At 44.2% G+C, this 24,990-nt stretch overlaps 2 protein-coding genes across 2 annotated transcripts in view; both read right to left on the reverse strand.

Moving 5' to 3' along the window:
• The window catches only part of RSBN1 (round spermatid basic protein 1), a 28,682-nt gene extending 25,179 nt beyond the window's left edge, over window positions 1–3,503 (reverse strand). Inside the window, exon 1 of the mRNA XM_075264072.1 lies at window positions 3,039–3,503. Coding sequence (XP_075120173.1) covers window positions 3,039–3,480 — 442 coding nt within the window. The 5' untranslated portion in view covers window positions 3,481–3,503. The remainder of the gene's footprint in view (window positions 1–3,038) is intronic.
• Window positions 3,504–10,582: 7,079 nt separating this feature from the next.
• PTPN22 (protein tyrosine phosphatase non-receptor type 22) overlaps window positions 10,583–24,990 on the reverse strand; it is a 90,986-nt gene continuing 76,578 nt past the window's right edge. Inside the window, exons 20-21 of the mRNA XM_075264088.1 lie at window positions 17,462–17,533; window positions 10,583–10,849 (exon numbers count right to left, since the gene is read on the reverse strand). Of these exons, the coding sequence (XP_075120189.1) occupies window positions 10,785–10,849; window positions 17,462–17,533 (137 nt within the window). The 3' untranslated portion in view covers window positions 10,583–10,784. The remainder of the gene's footprint in view (window positions 10,850–17,461; window positions 17,534–24,990) is intronic.

Consider the following 24,990-nt stretch of genomic DNA (forward strand, 5'->3'; position numbering starts at 1 on the left):
TGTGTCCGGTCTCCGGTTTAGCCAATCCGGACAGTTTCCGAATTTTGTCCCGCAAGACTGGACAGGGGACAGAAACCGAGTGGTCAGCTTTCAAACCCATTCACCCCCTGCATCATACCGTTAATCCCACCCCTCCACTGCTTGTGCGCCGTCTCTCCTCTTCCTCCCTGCATATTGTGCTGCACTCTTGCCTCAGATCACGCCCTTCGAGTTCAAATCCGGTCAGAATGGTATAGCACATGCCCAAGCGACTATTTTGTTGTAGTCAACTACACGACAGTATGCTCAGTGCTCCAAAGAACTACACAAGATTTTCCGATGGCAGAGTCAACTGTGCATGCCTTGTCGGCCATCTTTTTGTGGGCGCTACACGAGTGAACGCAGAAGAAGAAGACGACGACGCAGAAGGAAGCGCACATCTGTAGAAGGAGGGCATTGCTGGAGAGTTTTGAGGCAGCAAACGGGACACCCCCTGTTCTGTTTGAGTGCAGGGGGGGCCGTCCCCTGTGCTGTCTGGAGACTCATTTGCATACAGAAAAAACTGGAATATCATCAGAACAGCAGCGTGGAGAAGAATTCTAAAGATAGGGGAAGAAAAGCCTTTCTTGAGGCTACTCCAATATGGTAATACTGAAAAAAGGGATTCTAATGATAGAATCCCTTTAATACAATTTGTAATATACATTCTTAATAAACGTTGTCTCCTTTCTGTGAAATCCTGCACTTTATTCTTCTCCTTGCTTTTCTATTGAGAGCTGTTCCCAACTTCTCACGGTGTACATGTTCGTATGTAATGAAGAGAATAAGAGTGGGGGAGGGTCATTTGAAACATCTCTGGCATTATAAAGGGTAGAAACTTGCTTCTGGTGTTGTAAGTGTTCATTCACAGTGAGTTGATGGCAAGGATTTCGGCTCTGAAAATCGATGTGGAAAAAAAGTCTCCCATTGACTTCAATGGGAGGCTTTTTTCCATGTGGATTCTGATCCAGATTCAGCGCCAAAAAACTCTGTGTGAATGGACCCTAAGAAAGAGGTTGCAGTTCTGCCTATTATTTTCAGGGATCTCACTAGATGACTCATAATCTGGTCTCTCACTTATACCAAGTCAGTTCTCTCTACGCTCTGCTGACAAGGTCCAACCAGCCCAAAACGGCTGTCCGTAGCTGAGAAATTCACTTAGTAAAAACCCCACCTTATGTAGTAAAGGCTTCTGGGAAAGTCGGGCATGATGTTCAGGGTGCTTCCTATAGAGGGCAGCATAACAGAGGCACTGTCTCCCTATTTACATCTTGGGAGAAAGATTTGCATATTCCTTAGATGAAAAGTCATTCTTAGGAGCAACTGCAGCTCCCCCACCCTCAATTTCTCTACATTAGCACTACACTGTACACATTGAGAAGCAGGGTACAGCTCTCAATAAAGAACAGAGAATAATAATAATAATAATAATAATATTTCACACAAAGGAGACAAAATGCATTACAACATATTACAAAATTCATTAATGATACAATTGGTGCCAGAAAAATCAAAAGTTGTTCAAAAGTTTACTCTTTAAAATGGTTCATCTCAACAAAACAGCATCAAGAGTAACAAGAATGACAACAAACTCAACTCAAATGACAGAATAGAATCAACATTCCAAGAAGGTGCTTAGGACATAGCTATTAGGGCATGCTTACATGGGTATTCTGTCTCAGCACCATTCTCAATGGGAGAGCTTATACACCTAAGGGGCAAAAATTGATATGCCAATGCTCAATGAAGTTTCTGTGTGGAAAGGATGGCTGATGGCTATCCAAGGTTTTCATCTCCAGTGCTGATCTGTGGACAGTATGCCAGTTTTCCATTAGGAAGTCTGGAGTTTGACCGAGCCGAGTTTCCCTATGGCCTTGTTTGGCACGTCACAATTATCAGGAACAAGCAGACATAAAAACACTTGACCCTGATAACTGGCCTGGGGCACAATAGGTGACAACATCTTGTGGGATGAGGACACAAGAATCAGCCAGCAGCACACCCAACCACAGTGTCTAATGGAAGAACATGGTTTTGAGCAACAGTGAGTGGCCAATGGATTGGCAGAGTGAATATGGCGCATTGCAATATAAAAAACGCAAGATCATCAGCAGAACATAAGCCTGTGTAAACATGGATGTGCCGCCAACAAACAATACAAGGAACGACTGACTAGTGACCATTCCAGTGCTATGTACTACTTGGCATAGGCCTGTGTAAAATGTCAAAGCAAATGAGCTCTGACTGACACATTATATCACTGGTCGCTGTATACCAGCACAACACTTGGCAGTGTAAACTGACCATTACCCCATATATAGGGCTAACCAATGTGGAGATATATGACAGTACAAACCACAACAAGCAGAAGGAGGCAATAGGTCAACCTCAGGGTTCTGTCACATATTTACCTCCTACCTGTCTAAGGATTCCTTTTACAACATTAACACAACAAAACATTTGTCATCTAAAAGGAGCATCATCCAAACATATCCACATCACGGATGAACCAAAAGGCTGCCAGATCACCTCTTTCACATCACCCTACCAGTGTACCAATAGCATACTGAGAAAGCTGCTGCTGAGTACAGGTATACTGGGACAATTATATTGCTGTAATACCCATCACGATTAGGACGTTAGCGACGCCTTGTACGCTGTCAGACACATCCTGCAGTCTGCATCGTCCTACACATGACACAACCACATACACACAGGTTCTTCTTGAGGTCAGTACTTAAAAAACACAATTTCATCCTCAACAACACTGAATGACCTAGTAACTTCTTCCACCAAGTTCAGGCAAACTCTTAACTATCTAATACAACAATAGTTTATGGCCACCATTGACAGCAGAGCCCTGCAAACAGCAGAAGAGCTGGACATAAGGCAGACAGGTGTTTGACAGGAGCTGCTCATGTCTTGTCCATGTCAAGCTCCACCAAGAACAACCCTCAGAGGCCATGTGCCTGCTCTGCCCACCCCATGTGCCCCCTTGGCATATACCCCTGTAGTCTCACCTTTCTTGACCGCTCTCAGGGGACTGTCTCCTTCTCCATTCTCCTTCTTGATCCGGTGCTTCTTCTTACCCTTGTCCCTGGGCCTCTCCAGCTGAGACAGGGTGAAGAGGGCCTGGCTGATGGGGACCACTGGAGGGCCAGTGCTAGGCAGGGGAGGAGGGGGAGGTGGTGGAGGAGGAGGCCGCAGGAGCAGCTCCTCTTTGGCATGGTGGTGATGGTGGTGCTTATGATGATGGTGGTGGTGATGGTGACAGCTGTGATGGGTGTCATTGCCCAGCTTCCTCCTCTTCGCTTCCTTCTCGGTCAGGTCCTCCCCCACGCCCCCTTCATCTTTCTTTTTCCGCTTCTTCTCCGAGGAAGGTGAACTATCCCTCCGCTTCTTTTTCCGCCCTACCTTGGCTTTGTCTTTTTCCTCAGCAAACGTACCTAGCTGCGCGGCCATTTCCCCTAACGACGACTTTTAAATGGCCCAGTTTAGAGCAGGGCGCATGAGCACCCCGCAAAGCTTTGTGGGAAGTGTAGTCTTTTTATCCGCCTATCACCCGAAAGATGAGGTTGCAAGTGCGCATGCGTACAAACTCCTGGCTCACGGTAGTTGTAGTTCAGAGAGTAAAATTCTGTAGTCCTTTGAAGAGGTTCGTGCCTGAACGCACGGAGTCCCTGACGTCACTGACGGTCCCTGTTAACCTTTCCGTTGCCAGTTGTTTACATCCTCCCTACGTTGCCTTGGTTGCAGAGGGACGTCCTTGTCTTCATTCACAAACTGGATTTTAATTTTGATAGAACCGATGTCAGCTAATCGCCTTAGAGAACGGAAAGCAATGGCTAGCTGGCGTCCAGGAGCCTCATTCACCTGCTGCATGCTCTTTTAAGTGTGTGGTCCATATTGTAATCTGCCTTCTCTAAACACTTATTGTTCAGCAACTGAAAACATTCCGGAATATGCCCCTGCGTTCGGGTTTCCGTTCTTCAGATTAAACGGAAACCCACTCCGCTTAAAAAGCGGTTAAGGCGGGTTCACATCTGTGCCCGGTCTCCGGTTTAGCCAGTCCGGACGGTTTCCGAATTTTGTCCCGCAAGACTGGACAGGGGACAGAAACCGAGTGGTCAGCTTTCAAACCCATTCACTCGTGCGCGTCTTCTGCCTGTCTGCGGGGAAACCAGTTTCTTTAACCAGACACAAAGTCCTGCATGTTCGACTTTGTGTCCAGCTAAAAAAAAAAAAAAACGGTTTCCAACGGACAGGCAATAGACGGGCCCGGGCGGTCACTTTTGAAAACACATTCAAGTGAATGTGTTTGAAAGCTGATCGCCAGGTTTCTGTCTCCTGGATAAACACAATATAGTCCACAGCCAGTACTCGTATATGTATAATGACTCACCAAATGCACGGAAACGGTCTCCCAGGTACAGACATATTCACAGCGTATACAAGAAAAAATGTATCCAGCACATTGGATTGTCTAATATAAAACTTAGCCTTTAATCGCAAAAAATAGAATCCATAAAAAACTTTTCATCACAAGACAACGAGCATATTGAAAAAACAAAATCACGGAGACATACCCAAATGACGAGACCAACAAGACATGGAAAAAACACGGCTGACGTGTTTCAGGGCGGATGCCCCTTAATCATAGCAATTATTAGCTATGATTATGGGGCAACTTGTTGGTCTCATCATTTGGGTATGTCTTCGTGATTTTGTTTTTTCAATATGCTCGTTGTGATGAAAAGTTTTTTATGGATTCTATTTTTTGCGATTAAAGGCTAGGTTTTATATTGGACAATCCAATGTGCTGGATACATTTTCTTGTTTCTGTCTCCTGTTCTGTTTTGTGGGGCAGAAGACGGAAACCGGCCGTCTCTCTGCATTTTCCATGCAGAAAGGAGAGCGGAACAACCCAAACACAGATGTGAACTGGGCCTCAAAGGCTATGTATTTAGTACGCAAAATGACACACACCTGGATCCATTGGTGGCCGTAATTCAGGATGATGGATTTGCATATCTCCCAACTGTGAAAGACCCACCTCCTGGATCACCCCCTTTATGTTTGGCTCTGTCCATTACCATCCATGTATGAAACATTTTTACAGTTCTATGAAAAAGTTTGGGCACCCCTATTAATCTTAATCATTTTTAGTTCTAAATATTTTGGTGTTTGCAACAGCCATTTCAGTTTGATATATCTAATAACTGATGGACACAGTAATATTTCAGGATTGAAATGAGGTTTATTGTACTAACAGAAAATCTGCAATATGCATTAAACCAAAATTTGACCGGTGCAAAAGTATGGGCACCTCAACAGAAAAGTGACATTAATATTTAGTAGATCCTCCTTTTGCAAAGATAGCAGCCTCTAATCGCTTCCTGTAGCTTTTATTCAGTTCCTGGATGAAGGTATTTTGGACCATTCCTCTTTACAAAACAATTGGAGTTCAGTTAAGTTTGATGGTCGCCGAGCATGGACAGCCCACTCTCAAATGATCTGAAAACAAAGATTGTTCAACAATTTTGGTTTAATGCAAATTGCACATTTTCTGTTAGTACAATAAACCTTATTTCAATCCTGAAATATTATTGTGTCCATCAGTTATTAGATATATCAAACTGAAATGGCTGTTGCAAACACCAAAATATTTAGAACTAAAAATTATTAAGATTAATAGGGGTGCCCAAACTTTTTCATAGGACTGTACAGTTTTTGTAGCTGCATTGGTCATGGTAAAATTATGAGTTGTTCCTACTATAACTAAACTCCCACTGAGGTCTGGTTCTCATCTGCGCTCGGTATTCCGTTCAGGAAGTCCACTTGGGGAGCCCCCCGAACGGAATACTGAACACATTCAAAAGCGGTTAGCTATGACACCACACGGATCACATAGACTATAATGGGGTCTGTGTGTTTTCCGCAAGAATCATGAAGAAAGAAAAGTGTTGCTTGCAGTAGCTAAACCGCTTTTTAATGCGTTTGGTATTCCATTTGGGGGGTCCCCAAATGGACTCCACGAATGGAATACCGAGCACAGATGTGAACCACGCCTGATTCTCTATGGAAAAAGTTATGTTTGATTTGCAACAATAGCAAAAGTTCCAGCCATGTCATAATTTTCAGATTTTTTTTTCTTCGTTTTTTTTTCACCATAGGGTAACACTATGAATTTGGAAACGCCACATGTTATGACTGATACACAACCAAGTCACCATAGGCTATATTCACACAACAATTGCTAGAAGACAGTTTTAGTTCTATGGGGCATCATCTGTTTTCAGGATTCTTCACAGACTAGAGTTTATTGATGGATTTGTCAAAATGGACAATAATAGGACATATGTGAATATTTGTAACATTCATGTGAATGAGACCTAAATATATAGTTGTACATATTTATTGTCAGTGTCTTCCTAAAGGGATTTTTCTATGACAAAGAAAATGTGACTGAAGGCATGAAATATCTGTCATATGAATGAATAAACATAACTGTGCGCATTTATGTGCGTTTGGACCTTTTTTTTTTACTTTCCTCATATTTTCACTCCAGCAGTTCTTCCAATTCTTGGCTGTGGACGTATCAGTGCTTTTCCAGGCAGCCCCTCCCAGCATCTGAGACTAGAATTGTTCAAAATAAAAAAAAAATAAAAAATTTGTTTGTCTACCTTTCTGCTTCTTTTGCCTATAATCACTGTCAAACCAAGTGCTGGCTTGTCTGAAGATCAGGACCAACCTCCGCCTCATCCTGGCTGCTCTGGCAGTCAATAAAGTTTAGAGAAATGCTTGTTTTATTATTGATGACATCATGCTCATGGTGGGTGTGGCTAACGCCTAAAGTCATGTGCACAATGAATGGCGTATGATAGCACCAGTAAGATAGTCATTGTAGCAGAGATTGTATTGGTCGCATATCTCTGCAAAAGGGTAGGATATTTTTATTTGGTCTCACTTAGCTCTACAACATTTATTAAAGACAAGAATAATTAATACAATGGTATTTGGAATATAGATTTTTTTTCAAACTGTTCTTAGCATCTGTTAATAGGCACAGCTCCACTGATTCTGTTGCAGTTGGAATGTTTTTAGCTTTAATTGTTCCCGAGCAATCAATATTGTTACTTTTGGTGCCTGATATGCTATTTAGTCTCTGTAATGTCAGGAGGGAGCGTCAGGCAGGAGCAGGCAAGGGGTGTGATTCTGAGCTCTGCAATATCTGTCTCTGATTAGAGCTCTGAATCACCCCCCCCCCCCCCCCCGACATTGTCCTTCTGACATTACAGAGCTTACATAACACATCAGGCACCAAAACTACCTGCACTTGTTGCTCGGAAATGGTGGAGGTCGGAGAGAAAATTCCAACTGCGCTGGAATCAGTGGAGCAAAGTCCAACATATGCTAAACATTTGAATTGGTGGAAGTGGTGAAAAGTACTCTTTAATATGTCTTAATATACTATTATTCTTTTTATCTTCTTACTTTTCCTTCCAGTATATACTGTTGTGAACCATTTTCTAAGTGGTAAGTATGTGGTTGCAAAATTTAGATAAACATTACAAAGGCCATAACTGGACAATTATATTCTCTTTTGACCCCTTGACTGGCCTGCTTTAGGCCTTGATGACTAAACCATTTTTTGCATCATTCCATTGTCACATACCAAGCAATATAGCAGTTTTATTTTCCTTCAATGTATGGCGTTTTTTTTTTTTTTTGCAGGACAAGTGATAGTGTTTAGAGATGAGCGAGTACTATTCGGATCAGCCGATCCGAACAGCACGCTCGCATAGAAATGAATGGATTTAGCTGGCACGTGGGGGGTTAAGCAGCCGGCCGTCGTCAAAGCGGTAGTACCAGGTGCATCCATTCATTTCTATGGAGCGTGCTGTTCGGATCGGCTGATCCGAACAGTACTCGCTCATCTCTAATAGTGTTTAAAGGCACTATTTTGGGATATACCTCATTGATTAACTTTTATTAAATCTTTCTGGGAAGGAATAGAAAAAAAACAACAATTTTGTTATGGCCTTTTTATGCTATAAATTTTACACCTTTCACCATTAATTTTTTGTGGGAGGATCTGATGATTTCATTGATGCCATTTTGGGAAACATAATGCTTTTTAATCACTTTTATAACTTTTTTTTTTTTTCCGGTGACCAATAGACCAAAAACCCAGCAATTCTAGCAACATGTTTTTAGAATTTTTTTTAAATGCTGTTCAGCATGTGGGTAAAATAACATTACAGTTGTATTGTTTGGATCCTTACAAATGTTGAAATACCCAATATGTGTGTTATATTTTTATTTTTTATCATTTATTAAACATTTTGGGATAGTGGGATTAATGTGTTTCTATGGGTTTATTGTGGGTTTGTTTTGTAACTTTTTTACACAATTTTTAGTCATTTAGTGCAATGCATTAGGCTGCCTGTCATTTTCTAAGCTTTCATGAGTATATTTGTGTGAATACATAGCCTGGTACAAGTGTTTGACAGTGCTACTAAAACTGGTGTGGAAAGTTAATTCCGGCGGAATAAGGACCATTAGTGACGGATCTAGAAAGTCTTTTTGTTTTTAACTATATATATATATGCTGTAAACACTTACTACTTCTTGATATATAATTATTATTATCTTCTTAGGGGGCGTTCACACTACCGTCAGTGTCCGACAGGTAGTGTCCTCTCCTAGTGTCTGTTCAAAATCTCGCACGGACATTAGGAGCGGACACTAGCTGTGTCCGTGACACTTGTCATTCATTTAAATGGCGATCGGGTGCGTTCTTTTGCACTCCGTGCCCGTCCTTCACTGTCCGCTTGTAAAGATGTCCGACTTTTCAAGCGGACAGAAAAACCCGACATGTAGGTTTTTTCTGTCTACCTGTCAGACACTGACATTAGTGTGAACGCCCCTGTACTGTTGTGAGCTACAGTATTTTCCAAGTGGTAAAGCATGTGGTTGCAAAATTTAGATACCGTATATACTTGAGTATAAGCCGAGTTTTTCAGCACAGTTTATGTGCTGAAAAAGTGCGCCTCGGCTTATACTCACGTCAATACGGTAATTGAAAATGTCACATGACTGGTCCACAGCGAAAGATATCTGTGAGAGGCCGCTGGAGCAGCGCTCCATCTTTTCTGCCTTGGAAACATCTTAAGGCGGCCCTGGAGACAGCGCTGCCTCACCACTCACCTATCGGCAGCAGCGCTGCTCCAGCTGCCTCCCACAGATGTCTTTCACTGCGGACCAGTTAATTTACCACTGGAGTCAATAAGGTAATTGAGTCGACTGTATTGACTCGGCTGCAGCGGGCCTCCGCTCTACTCCCGGCCCCCTCCCCCGGCTACATCACACGCGGCCACATTAGCTCAGGCGCAAGTCACCCGGCGTGTGTCGATGACATCTTACTGTGTCTCAGCACAGGCGGTGTCATCATGCCCCCTATGCTGAGACGCAGGAGCAGCCGCAGGAGAAGATGAGCAGCGGCGGGAGCAGCAGCGCGAGGTCGGTAAGTATGAGAACTTAATGTTTGTTTGTTTTATAATAGGCCGCTACCTGCTGGAGTATTCCCAGCAGATATTGACCTATTTAACAACCTCCCCGGACCTGCTCACTGCCGCCCCCGCTTCACCTTATACTATAGGCCGCGGAGGCCGGCAGTGAGTAGGCCCGAGCCCCGGCTGTGATCCCACTGCTGCTATTATTATACTCGTACTCGGGAGTCTTTTCAGAGCCCCGAGCCTAATAATCGGAGCCCCAGGGGAGGTGAGAGAAAATAATAAACAGTTTTACTCACCTCTCCGGGATCCGATGTTAATCCTAGCCGGCTTCCCAGAAGTCACATGGTCTGGAATATTACCATATAGGCCCAAAGCCTGTGCTAGCAGTATCATATAGACCCAAATCCTGTGGTAGTAGTAATAGCCTGTTACTGCTAGCACAGGCTTTGGGCCTGTATGGCAACAGGCTGCTACTGCTACCATAAGGCTTTGGGCCTGTATGATAATATCCCAGACGTCTGGGGCATTATCATACAGGCCCAAAGCCTTATGGTAGCAGTAGCAGCCTGTTGCCATACAGGCCCAAAGCCTGTGCTAGCAGTAACAGGCTATTAATACTACCACAGGCTTTGGGCCTATATGGTAATATTCCATACCACGTGATGTCTGGGATATTACCATACAGGCCTGAAGCTGGCTAGGATTAACATGAGCACAAACAGAATGTCATGCATTTTCCCCCCTCGGCTTATACTCAAGCCCAATAAGTTTCCCCGTTTTTTTGTGTTAAAATTAGGGGGATCGGCTTATATTCGGGTCAACTTATACTCAAGTATATACGGTATACATTACAAAGGACAAAACTGAACATTTACATCCAATTTAATAAAAAGGTAAACACATTACACAAATTTCTCAAATATGTTAAATGGAAATAACATACAACCAGGTTTTTGCATACCTTTGGCCATGTACTGAATTTCCATGAGTAAATGAATAGCTAAATCCTAAAGGCGTGAACAACCTCATGTAAAAACCTGTCTTTAATACGTGCCATAATGTTTTGATGTTTGATGACCATGACACACAAGATTTAAAGGGAATGAAGAGAGATGTCAAGAGTATTGGTGTACAGTTATACTAAAAATTACTGAGGATCTCCTAATAAATAGAATCATAATACAATATATTTTCTAAATAATATTTCAAATCAGAGATACTATTATCAACAAAATGTGCAAATGGTCTTTATATGTTCCATGTTGCTGGTGGTTTTCTAGGACCTTTTGGCTTCGCAAATCGATTCCCAAATCCTGAAAATAGTGAAGAATAGAATTAGAACACAATAATTATGGAAATGGGAAATAAGTCAAATATCCTACATACTCCTTGTCATTCTCACAGAGGTTCAGGAAGCTGAGAATAAGGGAATTGTGTTCAGGGCCCTCACACTAAGAAGGAGTTTTAACTGTCTCTTTGCTAATAAAATAGTGGCTTTGCATTGTAAGTCACAAATAACTGTTTTGGATCCCTTTAACAAGCCCTCACAGCCACAGTATGGCCATATAACTTGAATATCATCTCTGCTCACTGACGGACAGACTTGCACTTTGGGGCATCCGGTAATAACTCTCTCCCGCGTGACCGTTGCATGGCATGCCCTGCATAAAACCCACTCCTTGCTCTTTAAATCTAGACACACAATACCCCTAGATCTGCTCCTGTATTTGGTTGACCCCAAAGGTTAGTTAACCCTTTTGTTATGGAGTAGACTGCAACACCACACCTTATCCTCCTTTTTTGTGAAAGATACGCCACAAATCTCATCCTGGCTATTGCAAAGGATGGGCCTGGTCCTGACAAATTTCTTACAGCAACAAGACTACTCCTCTACCTGTGACTCTTATTTGTCACGATTCTGATCTGAAGAACAACCATCTTGGCAGGAGTCTTTTTCAATAAAATACCCAAAATTGATAGGAGCATGGTCCCAACTGGCAGACCCCTGTCCAGGATTCTTGTCTTGGTGGGAAAGTGAACTAGTAATCTCTCTCACTCCATGTGATAGAAAAAAGACCCTAGTCAATGCCCATGTCCTTCATATTTGGTGGCAGTGCCCCCTGATTATGCCTTTTTGGAACAAAGGCCTTGACATTATAGGTAAGATCTGCTCTGTGACAATTCCCTGCACACTCGATCACGTCCTATTCTGGCTTCCTCACGACACCTACCAATCCCGCAGGGGAAAATCTGGCCACTTTCCTCCTAATAGTAGCAAAACTCTTAATACCATTACACAGGAAGAATACCTCCCACCTTCCTTCAATGGGCCAACAAAGTCTTTGATATCTGCAGGATGGAGGAGCTTGCCCATTGAAACACTATGTTCAGACTGACCTACCTCAAAACATGGTCTCCATGGTTGGTGTCCAAGCAGACACTTTTAGTTAGATAACTCTTTTCCCCTTTTCAGACACAAACACTATTTCCATTGACCGCCCTCTTCCAAGATCAGCCCAATGCCTACACCTTTCATGCTGCATTCTCTTGCCCTCTCCAGACATGACTCGACTTTTGATTTTAGGCTTTATATACCAAAATGTTGTACAATATCTTCATCTGGTGAATTGTAACTATTACCTTGTACATTGTACTCAACAAAAACAGTTTTTCAAACAAATCACTGTTTTGGTAGCCATCAGTGGCATAACTAAAGTCTTGTTGGCCCCAATGCAAACTTATGTGCAAGGCCCCATACCCCCTAACTACTGTACATCAGATCAGATACTTGAAAGGCATACAACTATAGTACCCACAACTGCAGTTAGCAAGAATACATTGTGTGAGTAGCACAACGCCAGGCATGTAAACAATACAGGGATCTGTGTGCTGTGGGAAACCGCTGATCTGCAGAATCCTAACAGTCTGGGGTCTAACACTACTCTATTGCCAATATGCATAGTAGTTAAAGAACCAGGCTTTCCCTGTCTGCTTTCATGGTGGTCTGGGGCCCTGATCATATCCAGCTGGTGCAGGCACCATATCCCTCCGGGTCCAGTCGCACTTCCTGACAACCAGACTGCAATTGTTACGCCACTGATATCCATGCTTTGTTCAGAGCTTGTACCAGGTAGACAACTAAAGTGGTATCCCAGTCCTAACTAACAGACAGAGGGGGGTTACATACATTGCAACTAGATATTCTGAATCAATCCCACCTTTTCTCAAAATTTATGTTATTCATTCTCCAAAATTTTTATATTATACTAGAGGGAGGACCCGGCTTCGCACGGGTATATTACATTTTATGTTTGTGTAGTGGCCCCATAAGAATTGTCCAATTTTGCACTGGTGTATTTTGTATGTTGTTTGTGTGTATGTCCATAAGCGTCATGTGATTATGTGTATCTCATTTTGGATGTCAGTGAAAAACCTGTGATCAGTTGTTATGGATACCTGGAGTAAAGCTGTATCTAATCCTTCCCCGTGTAGTACTGTGTTTAGATGCAAGTATCCAATCCTTGTTGGTGTGATACTGTGTGCAGATGCACATATCTAATCCTCCCCGTGTGGTATTGTGTGAAGAGGCGCGTATCTAATCCTCCAGTAAGTGAAACTGTGTGCAGACGCGCATATCTAATGACTCTGGCATGTGGTACTGTGTGCAGATGCACGTATCTAATCCTCCCCTGTGTGGTATTGTGTGAAGAGGCGCGTATCTAATCCTACGGCGTGTGGAACTGTGTGTAGACACGTGTATCTAATCCTACGGCATGTGGTACTGTGTGCAGACGCGTGTATCTAATCCTAAGGCATGTGGTACTGTGTGTAGATGCGCTTATCTTATCCTCTGGCGTGTGGTACTGTGTGCAGACGCACGTATTTAATCCTCCCGTGTGGTATTGTGTGAAGAGGCGCGTATCTAATCCTACGGCGTGTGGAACTGTGTGTAGACACGTGTATCTAATCCTACGGCATGTGGTACTGTGTGTAGACGCGCATATCTAATCCTACGGCATGTGGTACTGTGTGCAGACGCGTGTATCTAATCCTAAGGCATGTGGTACTGTGTGTAGACGCACGTATCTAATCCTATGGCGTGTACAACTGTGTGAAGACACGTGTATCTAATCCTCCCCTGTGTGGTATTGTGTGAAGAGGCGCGTATCTAATCCTACGGCGTGTGGAACTGTGTGTAGAGGCGTGTATCCAATCCCCCGGCATGTGGTACTGTGTGCAGATGCGCATATCTAATCCTATGGCATGTGGTACTGTGTGTAGACGCGCGTATCTAATCCTCCCCCGTGTGGTACTGTGTGTAAACACGCGTATCTAATCCTCCCCTGTGTGATACTGTGTGCTGAGACGCGTATCTAATTCTCTGGCTTGTGGTACTGTGTGCAGAGACACGTATCTAATCCTCCAAAGTGTGGTATTGTGTGAAGAGGCGCGTATCTAATCCTTTGGCGTGTGGAACTATGTGTAGACGCGCGTATCTAATCCTACTGCATGTGGTACTGTCTGCAGACGCGTGTATCTAATCCTATGGCGTGTACAAATGTGTGCAGACGCACGTATCTAATGCTCTGGAGTGTGGAACTGTGTGTAGACGCCTGTATCTAATCCTTCAGCATGTGGAACCGTGTGCAGACGCGTGTATCTAAATCTATGGCGTGTACAAATGTGTGCAGACGCACGTATCTAATGCTCTGGAGTGTGGAACTGTGTGTAGACGCCTGTATCTAATCCTTCGGCATGTGGAACCGTGTGCAGACGCGTGTATCAAATCCTTCAGTGTGTGGAACTGTGTGCAGAAATGCATATTTAATCCTCTGGTGTGTGGGACTGTGTGGAGACCCGTGTATCTAATCCTCTGGCGTGTGATACTGTGTGCTGATCTGTGTATCTAATCCTCTGGAGTGTGGAACTGTGTGTAGACGCCTGTATCTAATGCTTCGGCATGTGGAACCATGTGCAGGCGCACGTATCTAATCCTATGGCATGTGGTACTGTGTGCAGAAGTGCGTATTTAATCCTCTGGTGTGTGGGACTGTGTGCAGACCCTGTATCTAATCCTATGGCGTGTACAACTGTGTGAAGACACATGTATCTAATCCTCCCCTGTATGGTATTATGTGAAGAGGCGCGTATCTAATCCTACGGCGTGTGGAACTGTGTGTAGACGCGCGTATCCAATCCCCCGGCATGTGGTACTGTGTGCAGATGCGCGTATCTAATCCTATGGCATGTGGTACTGTGTGTAGACACGCGTATCTAATCCTCCCCCGTGTGGTACTGTGTGCAGACGTGCATATCTAATCCTTTGGCGTGTGGAACTATGTGTAGACGCGCATATCTAATCCTACTGCATGTGGTACTGTGTGCAGACGCGTGTATCTAATCCTATGGCATGTACAACTGTGTGCAGATGCGTGTATCTAATCCTCTGGAATGTGGAACTGTGTGCAGACGCGCATATCTAATCCTCTGGAATGTGGAACTGTGTGCAGACGCGTGTATCTAATCCTATGGCGTGTGCAGACGCACGTATCTAATCCTCTGGAGTGTGGAACTGTGTGTAGATGCCTGTATCTAATCCTTTGGCATGTGAAACCGTGTGCAAATGCACATATCAAATCCTTCAGTGTGTGGAACTTTGTGCAGAAATGCGTATTTAATCCTCTGGTGTGTGGGACTGTGTGCAGACCCGTGTATCTAATCCTCTGGCATGTGATACTGTGTGCTGATCTGTGTATCTAATCCTCTGATGCGTGTATCTCAGTTTGGATATCAATGTTGTATTGTGCATGTGGAGTGACCGTGTGTATTGCAGTTGGAATATGAGTGAAAGACTTGCAGGTTTGTATTGGCTAAGGGGGGGGGGCACTGTATTTGGAATGCTGTATCTCAGCAACGGTACGTCCGAGCGAGTTGGAGTCTCGTCTTAAACCTTCCCGGATACCTGAAGTATCTCTGTACCAAATTTGGTGAAGATCGGTCCAGTCGTTTGGTTCGCATTAGAGTACAGACAGACGGACAGACAGACAGACAGACAGACAAGAATTCATTTTTATAAGATAGGGAGATAGGCCAAAGAGATTTCTATATTTGTCTAAAATGTGATATATATGGTGTGGACCTTTATACACTTTGACTGGTGCTGTCCAAAGTTACCTGTAACTATGCATTTGATTTATTTAAAGATGCCTCCATTATGTACCTCCTTCCCAATATATAATTCAGCAAATATCACCTTATTTGCTTATTCCTCTTTATCTGTTGGGTTATGTGATGTCTCTCTGACTCGGTTCCCACAGGGGAAGGTAGAAACTTCTGTCATTAACTACTGATGATCAGACAGTTCCTGTGATGTAGTTCTAATGAAGACGCTTATAGCTCAGCATCCATAACTATATAGTTAATAGTCTCAGATTATTTATAAGAATATAGAGAAAAGGATAATTACACTGTTCCCAACAGGTAGATATCATAAGTCTTTAACTTTGTATGTGATGCTATGCTGCTGATAGTAGAGCATAAAGAAAGAGAAATATATAAGCCAAGATGGTGATTGATCAGAAGTTGAGAAAAAGTTTCACTGAAAGGATAAGGGTGCAATATACACTGCTCAAAAAATAAAGGGAACACTCAAATCACACATCCTAGATCTGAATGAATGAAATATTCTCATTGAATACTTTGTTCTGTGCAAATTTGAATGTGATGACAACAAAATCACATAAAAGTCATCAATGGAAATCAAATTTATTAACCAATGGAGGCCTGGATTTGGAGTCACCCCCAAAATTAAAGTGGAAAAACACACCACAGGCTGATCCAACTTTGATGGAATGTTCTTGAAACATGTCAAAATGAGGCTCAGTAGTAGTGTGGCCTCCACATGTCTGTATGACCTCCCTACAATGCCTGGGCATGCTCCTGATGATGTTGTGGATGGTCTCCTGAGGGATCTCCTCCCAGGCCTGGACTAATGCATCTGCCAACTCCTGAACAGTCTGTGGTGCAACGTGGCACACTGAAGGCGCTACCAGGAGACAGACCAGTAGGCGTGAAGGGGGCTGTAGGAGTTGTTGGACTTCTCAAGATCTGGCACTTATTCCCTACACATAATGAAAATTTTAGGTATAGTCGGTTCTCTTGTTTACGAGACAGTTTTGGAAATCACACCATTTTCACTGCCGGTATTTTTCTACAATGTGTGAAAGGTATTGTAGAGACTGTAAATCGCCACTGTTTTTGCCGCAGCGTTTACACTACTTAGGACTTCAGCCTTAAAAACATTGTTGTGAGTTTTACCTACTGACGCTAGGTTCACACTATCGTTCGGGTCTCCGTTCTGTGGTTTCCGTCTTCTGCATGCAGAAGACGGTAACCTGTCAGATCGGGTGCGGCGGTGAGCGTTTTATGCTCTCGAAACTGTTTTTTTTAAATCGGACACAGAGTACTGCATGTCCGACTCTGTGTCCCATTTAAAAAAAAAAACGGTTTCATTCAAATGAATGGGTATGAAAGTGTCCTGAAGGTTTCCGTCTCCTGCCTCTATTTTGTGCAGGAAACGGAAACCTGCAGAACAGAGACCGGGCGCAGATGTGAACGAGCCCTGAGAAATATGAAGATGCTGAGATTGGAGGTTAGCATTGTTGCTTTGCAGCACTGGGGTCTCTTGTTCAAAGCTAACCAAGGACAACATCTGCATCTTGTATATCTGCAACTTATTAATAACATAAATGGCAATCCATGAAACTGGCCTAATGTGTGTGCCTATCATATAAAAAAAATTATTGCAAGCAGCTTTGGGGTCAAAGACTGCTGACAATATCTGTACTGGTCTGCAGAATATGCTGATGCTATATTAATTAGAACAAAACAGAAACAAATAAATAAAAAAAAGCTTTTAAAATTACCAAAATGTAAAAATGAGAGGGGACTACTTGATTGAGAAGAGGAAGATTCGGCTTTTGCCAGACCGCAAACATCTATGAAAAGAACAAAAATATTTTACTTCTAACTTACAGAGCTATAGATCATCTCTAACAGCAGCTTATTGTGTAATATTAGTCCTATAAACAACAGGCTATTAAGGTTCATTTTAACATGTGTTTCAATTGTGCATTTAGTTTATTCATTTGCTATAAATGTTCTTTCACATAAACACACAGATCTACAGTACAATACACAGTAAGCTAAATTTAATCTGAAAAGTATGCGTTTTCCATAATGGCAACAATTATATTGATCTATACTCTAAGGCGACTGCAAAGAGCACATCATAGAGAGGTGTCTTCTAGCTGATGGTGAGAGGCAGCAGGGGAGGTACTTCTGAAAGCAGTATATTCTTCCCAGTCCTTTATATAGCTGTGCCAGTCTCTAGTTTAAGAAGACAATTAACTCTCTTTGTGCACATGTAATGTTCTACAGGGTTTGAGAGACAATATTCTGGCGAGTGAGGCTGTAGTAAAAAAGAAACAAAAACAAAAAACCGAGAAGCCATGCTATAGCAAAATACATTGAGACCATTGTGCCTTCAATTGAACAAACCCCTGATAAAGGCGCAGTCAAAGAGTGTGTTAGGTGTGGTGTCAGCAGGTGCAGGGAACATTTACAGTCCTATGAAAAAGTTTGGGCACCCCTATTAATCTTAATCATTTTTTGTTCTAAATATTTTGGTGTTTGCAACAGCCATTTCAGTTTGATATATCTAATAACTGATGGACACAGTAATATTTCAGGATTGAAATGAGGTTTATTGTACTAACAGAAAATGTGCAATATGCATTAAACCAAAATTTGACCGGTGCAAAAGTATGGGCACCCTTATCATTTTATTGATTTGAATTCCCCTAACTACTTTTTACTGACTTACTGAAGCACAAAATTGGTTTTGTAACCTCAGTGAGCTTTGAACTTCATAGCCAGATGTATCCAATCATAAGAAAAGGTATTTAAGGTGGCCAATTGCAAGTTGTTCTACTATTTGAATCTCCTCTGAAGAGTGGCATCATGGGCTACTCAAAACAACTCTCAAATGATCTGAAAACAAAGATTGTTCAACATAGTTGTTCAGGGGAAGGATACAAAAAGTTGTCTCAGAGATTTAACCTGTCAGTTTCCACTGTGAGGAACATAGTAAGGAAATGGAAGACCACAGGGACAGTTCTTGTTAAGCCCAGAAGTGGCAGGCCAAGAAAAATATCAGAAAGGCAGAGAAGAAGAATGGTGAGAACAGTCAAGGACAATCCACAGACCACCTCCAAAGAGCTGCAGCATCATCTTGCTGCAGATGGTGTCACTGTGCATCGGTCAACTATACAGCGCACTTTGCACAAATAGAAGCTGTATGGGAGAGTGATGAGAAAGAAGCCGTTTCTGCACGTACGCCACAAATAGAGTTGCCTGAGGTATGAAAAAGCACATTTGGACAAGGCAGCTTCATTTTGGAAACAAAAATTGAGTTGTTTGGTTATAAAAAAAGGCGTTATGCATGGCGTCCAAAAAGAAACAGCATTCCAAGAAAAACACATGCTACCCACTGTAAAATTTGGTGGAGGTTCCATCATGCTTTGGGGCTGTGTGGCCAATGCCGGCATCGGGAATCTTGTTAAAGTTGAGAGTCGCATGGATTCCACTCAGTATCAGCAGATTCTTGAGAATAATGTTCAAGAATCAGTGACGAAGTTGAAGTTACGCCGGGGATGGATATTTCAGCAAGACAATGATCCAAAACACCGCTCCAAATCCTCAGGCATTCCTGCAGAGGAACAATTACAATGTTCTGGAATGGCCATCCCAGTCCCCAGACCTGAATATCATTGAACATCTGTGGGATGATTTGAAGCGGGCTGTCCATGCTCGGCGACCATCTAACTTAACTGAACTTGAATTGTTTGTCCAAAATACCTTTATCCAGGATCCAGGAACTGATTAAAAGCTACAGGAAGCGACTAGAGGCTGTTATCTTTGCAAAAGGAGGATCTACTAAATATTAATGTCACTTTTCTGTTGAGGTGCCCATACTTTTGCACCGGTCAAATTTTGGTTTAATGCATATTGCACATTTTCTGTTAGTACAATAAACCTCATTTCAATCCTGAAATATTACTGTGTCCATCAGTTATTAGATATATCAAACTGAAATGGCTGTTATAAACACCAAAATATTTAGAACTAAAAATGATTAAGATTAATAGGGGTGCCCAAACTTTTTCATAGGACTGTACTAACTGCACACTTATGGGTATGTTTCCATTACTGGGCTATATGAATGGAGGTTTGTTATTTACTCCTAATGGCTGTTACATTGAACTTCTCAGCAGTGTACAAATTACTATTGTATCCACCTGCCTTGTATAATGTAAGGCACATTCATAGTTTAAACACCTGTTGAGTATTGACCTATGTGGGAATAATATCACTAGATTTTAACTGTATGTGATTATAGGATCGATTTGATATGCCTGTTTTTTAGTCTATATATGAAATTTGGATGTGACTACATGTCCATGGTTGTATTATGAATAGAGATGAGCGAACGCCGTTCGATCGAATAGGTATTCGATCGAATATCAGGCCGTTCGAGGTATTCGTTTCCAATTGAATACCACACACTAAAAAATTGTATCCCCTCCCACCTTCCCTGGCGTGTTTTTTGCACCAATAACTGTGCAGGGGAGATGGGACAGGAACTACGACAAAGGAAGCATTGAAAAAAATTGAAAAAACCCATTGGCTGCCGAAAACATGTGACCTCTGATTTATAAGAACATCAGCCGCCAACTTCGTGACATTTGCGGTGAGAGATAGGGAGAGAAAGAGATCTGCTGAGGGCTAGATAGGTATTAGCTTCTAGTAGGCAGGGAAAAAAGGAAGAAAAACAACAGCTCTTTTCAGAGCTATATACTGCAGGGAGAGGAGTCGAACTTTCCACGGGATGTCCCCCCAAAACAGGGAAACAGAGCAATTCAGTCCAGATAAATAAGCTCAACCCAGCTTTGCAGGCGGTGTCCCCCCAAACACCTAACAGGGATACAGAGCAATTCAGTCCGGCTATATACGCTCAAACCAGCTTTCCTCAGTGTATAGACCATAAAAAGGGCATTACTATACATTTTAAAATGTGCAAGGCTAGCGCAAAGGGACGAGGATGGGGACGAGGATGAGGGCATGGAAATGTAGCTGGGGAGCAAGGTTGTGGTCAACCAACAGCGTTTCCTGTGCCTACTGTTCTGTGGTAGCAAGCATTGCGCTTCCCCACAGTCCCCCGCTTGATGGCCACATTAAGTAGGGTGACGGGTGCAACCCTAACCTGTTAAAATGGCTGGCAGACAATGCTTCCAGCACATTCTCCACCAGCCAGTCAGCCTCTACCTCAACTGCTCTTCCTACCCAACAGTCTGGTCCTCCTTCCTCACAACATGCCCAGTCTTCCCAGCAAAGTAATCCCACCTTTCCCACCTCCCAGGAGCTGTTTTTGGGTCCATTTACTGTCCCTCTCTCTGTCCCACCACGTCCTGAATCACAGGAGGTACCAGATGAGTTTCTGTGTCCTGATGCCCAAACACTGGAGCATCCACCATCTCCTGTTGTTGTTGTTGACCAGCAATCGGCCCTTAGTGACGACGATGACGAGACACAGTTGCCATCAGGGCAGCCTGTTGACATGGTCGGTGTGCAGGAGGAGGAGCCGAGAGAGGAGTTGGAAGAGGAGGTGGTGGACAACGAGGACACTGACCCGAGCTGGACAGGGGGGATGTCAAGCGGGGAAAGAAGTGTAGATGTGGAGGGGAGTGCAGCACCAAAGAGGGTGGTTAGAGGCAGAGGCATGTGTAGAGGCAGAGGACAGCTGCTTCACCGAAGCCAGGCCACAGCCAGCAGGGCCCAAAATGTTCCCTATTCTAGCCAGCCTAGAAAAACTCCCACATTGAGGCCACGGTCTTGGTGGAAATTTTTTAATGTATGTGCGGAGGACAAATATAGTGCGGTTTGCACACTCTGCAACTCGAAACTGAGTAGGGGCTCTGAAAAGAGCAACCTTACGACCACTGCCATGCGCTGTTATTTGGGAAGCAAGCACTGGGCTTAGTGGGAGAGAGAAAATGCAGGAAAATCATCGTCCAGCGTTGCCGCCACTACCTCTCCCACTGTTGCCAGTGCTGGCGCTGCAGTCCAGACCAGCAGCCAGGACACCTCCACATCTGCCTCCACCACTTTGGAGACTTCTCCCTCATCCTCCCCTTTTCCTGCCTCAGCTCCTTCTCGTGCACCATCATGCGCCTCTTCCCAGCAACTCACCATCTCCCAGATGTTTGAACGTAGGCAAAAATACAGTGCTACCCACCCCTATGCACAAACCTTAAACGCGCACATCTCCAAACTTCTGGCCCAGGAGATGTCGTTCCGGCTTGTGGAAACTCAGGCCTTCCGTGACCTGGTGGCAAGTGTGGCACCTCGCTATGCCTTCCCTAGCCATCACTACTTCTCCCGCTGTGCCGTCCCTGCCTTGCACCAGCATTTGTCATGCAACATCAGATGGGCCCTAAGTTCCGTGCTTTGCACAAAGGTCCACAAGTGCATGCGGACAGGGACGCTACATTTCACTGACGGCACACTGGGTGAATGTAGTTGAAGCTGGGACCCAGTCACAAACTGGGGCGGTCCACCTCATTTCCCCGCCCAACATTCCTGGCAGGGGCTCTGAACCACCACCCTCCTCCTCCGCTTCTGCCATCACATCGACCCCAGCTACCTGTTGGAAACGCTGCAGCACTGGTGTGGGGAGACGTCAGCAGGCTGTGCTGAAGCTCATCAACTTGGGGGACAGACAGCACACTACCTCCGAGGTGAGGGATGCCCTCCTCGATCAGACGTCAACATGGTTTTCGCCGCTGCACCTGGGCCCAGGCATGGTCGTGTGTGATAACTGCCGGAACTTTGTAGCGGCTCTGGAGCTTGCCAACCTCCAACACGTTCCATGCCTGGCCCACGTTTTCAATTTAGTGGTACAACAGTTTTTAAAAACTTACCCAATTTACTAGAGCTACTGGTGAAAGTGCGGTGCTTGTATGCCCACTTTTGCAAGTCTACAATAGCTGCTGCTAGCCTCCGAAGCTTCCAGCAACACCTCCATCTGCCAGAACACCGGCTGTTGTGCGACGTCCCCACACACTGGAACTCGACATACCACCTGTTGAGCAGAGTGTGTGAGCAGCAGAGACCCTTGATGGAGTACCATCTCCAAAACCCAAGGGTTCCTCAGAGTCAGCTCCCACGGTTTCTGCACCATGAGTGGCCATGGATGGCAGACTTATGCGAAATCTTGCGTGTCTTTGAGGAGTCCACCAGGAGGGTCAACTGTGACGACGCACTCGTGAGTGTCACAATCCCACTCCTGTGTGTGATGCTTGAATCCCTCATCGCCATCAGGGATAATGCATTGTACGCTGAGGAGTCGGGCATATAAGCAGAACCATCCCAGCAGGATAGTCAGTGCACACTCCTGCCCGCTTCACAGCGTATATTGAGGGAGGAAGAGGAGGAGGAGGATGACGAAGTGGCAGATGATCTCATTGTCACAAAGGAGGCTAGCGGGGAAGTTCATTGCATCCCATTGCTGCAGCGCAGATGGAAATGGAAGGAGGAGGAGGAAGAAGAGGAGGAAATGGAGAGTGACCATTCTGGTGGGGACAGCGAAGTCATGCCAAGTAACACTCTGGCACACATGGCTGAATTCATGTTGGGGTGCTTTTCAACTGACAAACGCATTGTCAAAATCCTGGAGAGCAACCACTACTGGATTTTTGCAATCCTCGACCCCCGGTATAAAAATAACATATCGTCTGTTATTCCGGTAGAGGGGAGGGCCAGTCGCATTAGTGATTGCCACAAGCAACTGGTGTAGAATATGATGGAGATTTTTCCAACTCTCATTGTCGGCATCGAGGAGAGTTCCTCCAACCGGCTAACAACTGCCATCCGGTCCACACCCGGCAGGGGCACACTCTCCAAGGTCTGGGACACGTTAATGGCACCCCCTCGCCAAACTACCACCACTGAGGGGCCTAGTGTCACCAGGAGGGACAAGTATGGGCACATGTTGCGGGAGTACCTGGCCAACCCCAGCCTTGTCGTCTCTGATCCTTCTGCGCCTTATACTTATTGGGTCTCCAAATTGGATTTGTGGCTGGAACTTGCGCTGTATGCATTGGAGGTCTTTTCCCGCCCTGCTGCCAGCGTGCTTTCGGAAAGGGTCTTCAGCGCAGCCGGTGGCATAATTACGGATAAGCGCAGCCGGCTGTCAGCTGACAGTGCTGACCGACTGACACTGATCAAAATGAACAGCCACTGGATAGACCCATAATTTTTATGTTCACCAGTGTCAAGCACCCTGACATGAAGTTTCATGTGTGTGCTCACCCTCTACAATTCCTCCTCCTCCTCATACTCCTCCACCATCAGCGTTGCACAATTCTGCTCCTACTAAGCTCAATCCACCCTGATTCCCCCCAACTCTGCTGGTTAGAGTCTCAATCCACCCTGATTCCCCCCAACTCTGTTGGTTAGAGTCTCAATCCACCCGGATTCCCCCCAACTCTGCTGGTTAGAGGCTTAACTCACTCCAAGGGACAAAAATACTGCTGGTGCAAGGCTCAATTAAGTTAAAGGGCCTAAAACTCTGCTGGTAAGAGGCTGAAGTCACCTAAAGGGCCCCAATCTCTGCTCAGCTCAGCTTAAGGGCCTCTAACTTAATTTGGAAGGGCTCATGTTAAGCGCCAGAAAAGTGAATTTTGGAAGGTCTTACCACATCACTCACACACACACACACACACACACACACACACACACACACACACATCCACAATGACAGTTAAGGGTGGGTACTGTTGGATTTCCCATTGCCTATTCCATATGTGGGTGTCATGGGCAACGTGATTTAAAGGGGTGCTTGTTAAGGTTTCATTAGAGTAAAATTTGGGTTTCTGTCCATCCAATTGGGGAGGAAAGAAGATTTACAGGTATTTTCCCACTTTGATAGAGTTTTTTTAGAGTGTGGAAAGTGTGTAGTTGATAGGCTCTGATGGTGCGGTAAAACTGTGACTTGGGCTTGTTAGATGCCCCCAGACATGCTTCCCCTGCTGTCCCAGTTGCATTCCAGAGGTGTTGGCATCATTTGCTGAGGTGTCATAGTGGACTTGGTGACCCTCCTGAGTCGAATGGTGGGTTCCCCTGAAACAAAGCATTTTTCCCCATAGACTATAATGGGGTTCGATATTAGTTTGAATAGTTGAATATTGAGCGGCTATTCGAAACAAATAACGAATATCGAATATTTCACTGTTCGCTCATCTCTAATTATGAACTAAATTCCCTGCATAGACTCTAGGTCGTTTAACATCACTATGATGATACATTAGATACGTGACATATGTATACAGTTGTT

This window comes from Leptodactylus fuscus, chromosome 2 (genome assembly GCF_031893055.1).
Source record: "Leptodactylus fuscus isolate aLepFus1 chromosome 2, aLepFus1.hap2, whole genome shotgun sequence".
Lineage (NCBI taxonomy): Eukaryota > Metazoa > Chordata > Amphibia > Anura > Leptodactylidae > Leptodactylus > Leptodactylus fuscus.